The 9,715-nt window shown below is 37.3% G+C and overlaps 1 protein-coding gene across 1 annotated transcript; it reads right to left on the bottom strand.

The window, feature by feature from the left end:
* Nucleotides 1-215: 215 nt before the first annotated feature.
* On the bottom strand, nucleotides 216-4,282 carry LOC113113086 (p53 apoptosis effector related to PMP22). Its single transcript, XM_026279249.1, has 3 exons — nucleotides 3,985-4,282; nucleotides 2,607-2,747; nucleotides 216-1,389 (listed from the first exon to the last, which is right to left on the bottom strand). Exons 1-3 carry the CDS (start codon nucleotides 4,187-4,189, stop codon nucleotides 1,178-1,180), a joined length of 558 nt encoding a protein of 185 aa, XP_026135034.1. The 5' UTR covers nucleotides 4,190-4,282; the 3' UTR covers nucleotides 216-1,177.
* Nucleotides 4,283-9,715: the final 5,433 nt, after the last annotated feature.

Genomic DNA, 9,715 nt, shown 5'->3' on the forward strand with positions numbered 1-9,715 from the left:
GCAGATGCTTGGCTGGCACATCTTTGCTCACGGTTACTGACACAGAGCTGTCTAGACTCTAATTCTGTATGATTTATGAGTGTTTTGAAAAATGGGGACATGGGTTATGTCCTCATAAGTCACCCTCTCCTTGTAATACCTGTGTCATACCCGACATTATACAGAGATGTGTCCTGATATGAAACACACACACACACACACAAAACTAGCTCTGATTGGCATCTTAACAGAAAGTCTCCCCTTTATTGAAGATTGGTTTACAATTCATATCATTGCATTTGACAAAGTGAAAAAATCTGAGTCTAGTAAAATGCTCCAAAAAACCTACGAGTTTGCAAAGTTAATAAGCAAAGTACTTTTTATGTATTTTTCCACGTCAAACTGACTAATTGAAATTAACTGATCACGGCATGAATGCATCAAAATGTTCAATTTTCCCAAGAAAAACATCAGGTTTTGTATATTTCTGTGTTTTTTTTCCACTTGCTCACCCATTTAACTGTAAAACCAAGCTCAGAAAACCCTCTTCGTTTCACTTGACTTTGAACATCCAAACACAAAACACACGGTCTTCGCTGACAGGAAGAGAGAGCACTTTAGTGAAGAGTGCAATCAATACTGTGAGAACATGGGATGACACATTAATGAAGAAATACAGATGCATCAGAAAAATATTCTCTTAATGTTGATATGTAGAGACGTTCAAGAAATATACAGATAACAAAACTCAGTCACACTTTACATCGCAGTGTTCCCGTTATTTTGTGTTATTTTCTTAACCATATTAATGTGACAACTAGCTAAAATGAATTATATTTACATGAACAGTAATATGTGATGGACGCTAATGTAAACTGATATAGAGATTCTGGATAAAGCTTTGTGGAGTTCAATCTGTGCTGAGTGATATAAAACATACACACACGCACACACACACATCAAAGACAGTTTGTGAATGATTCATAATAATAAAAAAATGAATTAAAATAAACGTTAATAGCACTAGCCCCCAAAACGTAGAGAGGAGGGCATGGAGCAGTTTGGCCCTCATCAAAGTCAGTATGGTCCTATGTTTGATTGAGGAAGATGACGATGCTTTTGGAGATCGGTGAGCATTTGCATTTCGTCTTGGGGGGTTTAACATTGTCCTTTATGAGAGGTGGAGTTTCGGGTGGTTTCAGGCAGAGGAGTAGATGTATTTGGTCTTGGCCATGCCGGAGACCTCATCTTCGTAGCGAGGAAGACAGCAGAAGAGGATCCCGCAGCCCAGCATCAGGATGGTGGCGCCCCAGCCGAAGCCGTACGCCCAGGTGTAGATGTAATACCCTTCATAGATCTGCTCGTTGAACTTGACCGGGTAGATGATCAGAGCGATTATCTGGATGATGACTGGGACGAGAGAAAGAGGAGACACTTAACAGATGCACACTGCAATCATTCTTCTTCAAGGAAAACTTGAACACTTAAGTTACACTGTTTAAAACTCATCATTTTCCAAATACTAAACCAGGTAGCATTTATTTTTATACAGACACACTTTTAGGTTGACAGTAGACTCCCTGTTCAGAATGAGCACAGAGCATTAGCGGTAAAGTGCTGAACTGCATCTGTGTTTCCTCCTGTGTGCACCTTGGCACCGGTTTGTTTTGGTCTATGAAAAAGTGTAATCAGCAGCTTGAAGCTCGGCTCAATAAAGCCGGGCGTATCCGCGAGCGTTGCAGAGACATGTGAGGGAAGGCCAAGCCCTGTTTGGGAGCTTTCACACAGGCCTGTGTGTGTGTCGGTCATAATCTCAAACAGAATGAACTCTGCATAGTTCACAGAGGGAGAGGCCGAGAGGAGTCACACCTCAGAGTCAAACCCAAATCACAGACATTAGAGACATCCACGAGGGGAAGAAATGAAAAGAATAATTAGAGAGAAGAGGTTAGGATTCAGTAAGTGAAAGACAAAAGTCTCCCGTCCCGACAGCCATTCTTATCTTTCACTGGAGTACGAGTGAAGAGGACGGGGGAGGGGTGAGAGCGACACTCGATCCCATAGCAACAGCCAAACACGTCTCATACTGAGGCACAAAGACCGAACTAGCTCTGCTCCACACTGCGCTAGCATCACCTACTCATACGACCTTTGTTATTGTCTTAACTTGTTTGAGACGCGTTCTGTATTGTTTTTAAATTCTGCATTAATAACCTAAAGCCGTCCTGCTCACTGAAACAGTCTGTGGACTTGGGCTGCTTTAACACGGTTGATTTTCATGTCCGCGGGTTTAAAAATGTAGTTCATAAAATGCTAATTTAACCAGTGGAACCCACCAAAAAGGTGTATTTTACCCCCAGAACATGATTTCATCAACCACAGTCGGCCCAATCTCTTCAGGTGTCCTACGGTCGCATGTTTCCACTCCATCACACCCTCCATCCATGTGTTATATAGAAACTATTGAATTCATCAGAGACAATGTGAAGGAAATGCTCTGGCTCTGGAACTTCCTCAGAAGGGGTTTGGTTCACAGCCCATACTGACGCTATTTTGAGTCTTGGCCAATCTGAATGTTTCGAGACAGCCCCTATACCTTGATATCTTACGATAAGAAAGGGTCTTACCAGCCAAAATGAGGAGGCCTCCGATTAAAGGCAGCAGAGAGATGTTGAGGGAACAGCAGAGAGCCACGAATGAGATGATGAAGGCGATGATGAGGATGATGAGGCCTATGATCATCAGAGCGGCGACTGCCTGGGCCCAAGCTGGAAGAACAACCCAGAGGACTTTAGAAACAAACTACACAAAGACACCATTCATCAACGTGCACAAGCTGCGTTTCCATGAGCCCTAACATGGTTGGTTACACATTAACAGATTGAAGCAATGGTTCACTAGTATCAGTCATGGCAAAGTGCGTCTTCGAGGACTTGTGGAGACATTGCTTGTCTTCCTAACACTTGACAGAGGAATGTGTTTTCTCTCCGTTAAGTCTGAATAGAGTCACACCCAGAGAGCGCTGGGGGGTTGAGCTTGAGGGAGGAAGTTATGCAACTAGTATTATTGGGTTTAACTCTATTTCAAGTCATTTCATGACTCAGACATGAATGATATTTGGTGGTTAGGAACTGCTCTAAAAATGTCGCTTGATAGACATTGAGGCCACAATCCTCAGATATACATAACTTTATTCTTCATGTTCATTACTTGAACATAAAACACAAGAGAATTATACAAATATTAAATGCTAGCCAAATGAAGAGAGCATCACCATAAATACTGTAGGCTATTATCCAGCTATGAATAATTTAGAAGGACTATTGTTCATAAAGAGGATGTTACATCATGTTATTTCTACAAAAAAAAAACAAATGTTTCCAGTTATGGACAGATAATAGGCCTCAGTTTAAACGTGTTCATTTGGCAAACTAATGAAAATAACAGCTGAGAAAACTGACATCAAGTATTTCCATTTAAAAATAAAAGATATAGATGTTATAGAAAATAAAAACGACATGTGTTATTAAAACATATTTTATGGTCTGATCACAACAATATATATATACTAACAATATATATACTTTTTTTTTTTAGTTGAGTTGAGTGTTAGAGTGGTATTTCATGTAAGTGCCAGTCTATTTATCATAATTTAGTTGATCTCTATCTATTTCAACACAATTGAATGAGCGTGACAATAAATAAATAAACTAACAAAGCTCGGTCGGCTTTATTAAGAATTCATAAGCTTTCAGAATGAAGAACACTTGACACAAAAGAAGTTTATAAACCTGACTAACACAGACATATTTGTTATTATTCTGAACTATTTTAAAAAGAATGATGATTTTTCAAAATTCCAGAAAAGGCTACATGAAGTGACACTTTTCCCCCGCCTGTTTTATTTGGGTTTTGGTGACCGCTGTCACATGAGCTGTATTTTAATGTCTGAGATAGTGCATGACACTAGACTGAAGTTGTTGTCAGGACTAAGTCGGTACTCACGGAGCTCCATGAGGGTTTTACACTCCCACAGATCGTTGCGGCCTCGGCACTGCTTCCACATGCTGGCGTAGTGCGTCTTCGCGTTCTCGTCCTCCACCCATCCGGACTGCGCTGCGATGGCGATGATGTCGAAAATAATCGCGAACAGCAGGAGCAGAGGCAGGATCCACCTGCACCTCGGATACGCGATGCCACAACGAAACATGCTGGATAATAACGGTGTTTGGTGTCTCCTGCGCGAGTGTGAAGAAGCTCACGGGAAGTTTCCAGGCCAGTCTTTATCTAAAACTTTCCCTGAGCTCCACCCCGCAGTGAAACCCGATCTGGAGAGGCTCGACCTGTTTGAACGAGGCTTCAGGGCTGGCCGACTACAGTGACACACGCTGTACTCATCTGTTTACACACGCACAACTGTATTTGAACTGACTATAAACTTTTACAATAGCTTGGCTGTGTTAAGATACGAAGGTATCACATTTCCATGTAGTATATGGTGTTATCACAATTTTGAAATAAGTAGCAAAAATGTTGTCTTAATACAGTATAACAGGTGTACAGAATACAGTATAACAATATAATAACAGTATAATACAGGTTTAATAACTTCTTTTACAATAATTAAAAAACATTTGAATACAATAAAGCAATAGAAAACACACTTACAAAGTAAACAATTGTTGTTTTTTCAAATGGATTAAAGTCAAAAGTAACACTTTACAATACGATCTCGTTAGTTCGTCTTAATGCATTGACAATGAGCAACAGCAGCATTTGGTAAAAAATTATAATTATTTGTAAAAGAAAAAATATATATATAATACAACTAATTAGTTCATGTTAGCTTGAGTCCATTAAATAGGCTACAGTTACAACCTTTGATTTTAATAACCTGTTATTAAATGTTAAAGTCAACTAAGATAGAATATCTTCTAAATTATTCTAAATATTCTTTAGAATAATTTATCACTGGCAGTTATGTTAAAGGGTTAGTTCACCCAAAAATGAAAATTAGGCTGTGTTTTGCTCCCCCCGAGGCATCCTAGGTGTATATCACTTTCTTCTTTTAGAAGAATCCATGAGTTAAATAAAAGGGGTCAAATGTTGCTAAAAAGAACAATATAGTGTGTATTTGGTGTAATGAAATGTGTTTATGCTGTTTAAGGTTAAAAAGGTTTAAGGTTTCTTGTGCTCTGATTGGCCAGCTATCCAGTGCGTTGTGATTGGCCGAATGCTTCAAGCATGTGAGGGAAATGTTACGCCCCTTAACATACTGTGATGTGTGTTTCAGTCAGAAAACCAGCGTGACACGACAGTAGCAATAAAATCCAATACAAACGAGCCATTTGTTGCATCCAATGGGGACATAATTATGGATTATAATGACTTATACTGTGTTTTTATATATTGCATTGCATCGAAGCATGTGCATAAAAGTTAGATAAACTTATTGCACTACTCTACCCCAGCGGTACCCAATTCCTGTCCTTGCGTCCCCAAGCTCTGCACATTTTGCACGTTTCTCTTTGTTAACACACCTGATTCAGATAATCAACTCGTCAGAAGTGAACTCTGTGCATGAACTGTTCCCATTGACATGGTCCCTACACAGTGTTTATTGCTCCCTACTCCCTAGGCAGGGGAAAACTGTTGACGTTTACTGCACTTTCCAACATTTATTCACGGATTTGCACTGCACAATGTCTGCACACATGGACAAGTGTGACATCATATACCTCTGTAAATAAATACCATTAAAATTCATGTTTAGCTCACTTCAATGCACTATGAATGGAACATATACGTTAGCTTCAAACTGGAATCATGGTGGAATATCCTGTGATGTCCACTTCACAGGGCACTTAGGTTCGAATAGAACAAACGTCTGAAGCAATAAGAGAAAACAATCTTCTTGCAAATCTTCCCACATCGTGAAATAGACGTGTTTAAATCAGCCGTTTTAGGAGGGCATGAACAAGTCTTAACTTTATTAAAGAATTTCTCTTTTTGTTTGATACTTTTGAGACTGAGTCTTTGCTACTTTACAGATCTTCTTTATGCACCAAGAGCTTGTAACACTCCAAAGAGAACGGAGAACTTGAAATCACATCATATGACCCCTTTAAATTGAAATAAAAAACTCCCTTCCAAATAAATTAAAAGTGTCTCACATGGCTCCAGGGGGAGAATAGAGACCTCCTGTAGCGAATCGATGTGTTTGGTAAGAAAAACATCCATATTCAAAACGTTATAATGACTTTAATCTAGCTTGCGCTCACAGTTGTACAGGGAAGCAGCTCACAGATGACATATGAGTTGCAACAACGGTCACTAATTAGAAGAACAAAACGAGGATTAATAAAGAAGAATGTAGTAGTATTTCGAATTAAACCAAGAGGAGATTGGTTTTCCTTTGTAAAAGTAAGAAAAATTTGCATCATTTGCTCCTGTATACAAATGCTGCATGGTTTTCAAGAGACTCACCAGCGCATGCGCAATGCTGATAAAGATCAAAGACAATATTTAATATACTTCCGACTGGATTCATCTGAAAGAAGAAAGTCATAAACACCGCCTAATTCAAATTTTTGGGTGAACACACCCTTTTTTAACTAATTAATTAACTTATGTTAACTAATTGAGCCTTAATGTGAAGTGTGACTGAACAATAAAGAATCAAAACATTTTTAAACAAATCCTAGAGCATGTTGTAATCCAGATTAAAAATCTAAATATAAGTATTTAAGTATTCAGTGCTGCGATGAACACTAGCGAATACAAACATCTGAATGGCTGTTTAAATCCATTTTTTAAGAAAGTAACACAGCTACGGTTGCATTTCTGCTGCTCCATCAGCGCCATCTGCTGTCAGAGAGTGAATGTGCGCTTTCATTCAGGGTGTCTCCTTCACTCGTTCAGCCATGCGCTTCTCATGCGTGTCGGGCTGGTTCACATCCCAGTGCGCATGCGTCTCTGATGCAGCATACAGCAGTGCATTTTAACAGGCTGATGGGGAAAGAGGTCTTAAAATGCATTCAACAAATCATAATATTAAGTAATAAATAACTATTCACGGTATTTTGAGGTATTACGACATATTATCATTAAAATAAATAGGCTACAAATAAAATAATACAAAATCACGAAATAAACTGAGCTAAAATCAATCCTAACATAAATCTATTTACTATGCTATTATGTCTCTATATGTTCTTTGGCTTTGGTCGATTATGGGATGTCACAGTGCAACTTATTTTTTATTTTCAGCAGTAATTTTTTTGGTTTATTACCGTACAAAGACTATTCCTTCACTGAGGATAATAATCCCCCAAATAATTCCCCAAAAACATAATTCTGAAGTGATTCCCAGCTTTTTATTCATACTGTACTTATAGGCTACTAGTGTTAATAATCATATCAGCCGATTTATTTAAAAAGAAATATGATGGAACAAATAATCCCTAATATTAATTAGCTAATAATACTATCCTGATAATAATGATACGAATGGTCTTGCTATTGTCAAAGGCATTAGTCTATATCTGTGACTGTCGTCGTTACAGGATACTATTGTCTATCAGCACAACCCTAAATATACATAATGTTTGTTTATGGAAAGTGTGTGGCTGATGACAGAGAGAAGCCCATGTGCTGGAACTAGTGTTCTCCAAAACTATTATTATTTCATTTATTTATTTATTTAGTTACAAATGTAAATTTAACATAAAACTATTGTGGACTTTGAAATTATAATTTTTTTCACTTTTTTTTAAATACAATTATCAACATTTTAATACTTTAGATCATATTCACTGTATACAATACATGTTGATACGTAAACAGAGAACACTTTAGAAAATTATGAAATTTTATGGATTTTGAGGAAAGTTAATTTAAGAAACCCCTGTCATGGAAATGTCAATTTCTGCAATTACTGCATACTGTATCATCAATATTCAGTAAACCTATATATTTAAACTGTCATGTTTCAGATGATGTATGTTTACCTGGTGTTGACTGCAATACTACAGGTTTTTCTACATGTATGTGATGTGTAAAGAGCTCCCTAAAAGACATTGTCTGTGTAAAAACAAATGTATTGTGTTCAGAATGAACAAACGTACAAACACGACTGTGGTCTTGCAAAGCCGAACTTTTTCAAGCTAATTCATTTTCTCAGACATCTACTATACTGTGTAGTAATCTGGTCATTTTTGCAGTCTTTGCATGAATCAAAGGGCGTAATCGTTTTTAAGCTCTGACACAGCCTCATCAGAATAATTCAAGGGAAATCATGTCCACCCTTTTAATACGCCCATGAAGAAACTATAGTGCTGTGTGATTTGACGTGAATCAGAGCTGAGCAGTTTATGGGGTGCATGGGTGGGTGTGGTTTTTCTGGCAACCTTTCGAGAGGTGGCAGCTGATGAGACACAGCTCTAGAGACGTCAGATAAATAACAGACTGAATGTTCCCATGACTCAGGAAACATTAGCATTTCAGAGAAGAGGGTGGAGAATGTGCTCCTTCACACTCCCTGGATGGACAGGTTCTGTGCCTGCAGGTGTGTGTCACACCCAGAGCTCAACCTCACTGGAGGCTCACTTACCTGTGGTTATATTCATCAGGAGATAAAATGCATGTTCAGCAGTTAATACAAGCTGTATGTTGTGTAGGAGCTGTTGAACAGTCACGAAGGACAAAGACTATAATGAGAGCACTTCAGTGTTCTGTGCACTTATCCTTTTAGTTAAATTACTGGTAGTAATATAATTGGGCATATGAATTCAGAGAGGTTACCATTACAATCAAGGTTTTTCATTCTTCACATTTATAACCAGAGTATTTAAAAAGATGATCAAGTATTGATACATGTGCATTTTGCATGCCAAAAGTCTCATTGGCATTTATTGTAGAAATACAGAATGGCCCACCATAAGAAGTTGATTGAGAGAAATATCTTCATGCATTGCAATGGAAAAGATAACCTATATTCTTATAAAGAAGCTAAATTTAAGAAAATCTAGTCCTTTTCTATTATTTATTGAATGCACGGATATTAACAATATAACAGAGGAGGATCAAAATTCTTGATTTGGTATTAAAATATATGTTAATTTGCATTATATTAACCCAGAACCGATACATGTGACCGTCTTGTGTTTAATTTTTATTATATATATATTTTATTATATATATTATATATATATATATATATATATATATATATACATATATATATATATATATTTTTTTTTTTTTTACAAAAAATAGTATTTTTTTTAAAAATCTATAAATTAGGCAAGGCAAGGCAAGGCAAGGCAAGTTTATTTATATAGCACATTTCGTACACAATGGTTATTCAAAGTGCTTTACATAAAAGAAAGTAATTAGTCAATATGTCGAAGTCAACATCTGCTTTATTGTCAGTTCTTCCACATGTACAGCCCAAACACACAGAGAATTGTGTTACTCTCAGACCCCCAGATAACACTAACAGTTGAACCTAAAATACAGATAGATACAGATTAAATATAAAATATAACTATACAAATAAGGGCATGCACAACAAAAAAAAAAAATGACATTAAATAAAGCAGCACAAGGCACATGGCAGGTAGAGTTGAAGTAAACAAACAGTGCAGATATAATGATTGTAGTGCAAAAGAGCTTATTTAGACTGATTTAAAGTGACAAAAAGCTCAGAGAGCATGATTCAAACTGACTGAAGAGG

Source organism: Carassius auratus, chromosome 13, assembly GCF_003368295.1.
Source record: "Carassius auratus strain Wakin chromosome 13, ASM336829v1, whole genome shotgun sequence".
In the NCBI taxonomy this organism is placed as follows: domain Eukaryota; kingdom Metazoa; phylum Chordata; class Actinopteri; order Cypriniformes; family Cyprinidae; genus Carassius; species Carassius auratus.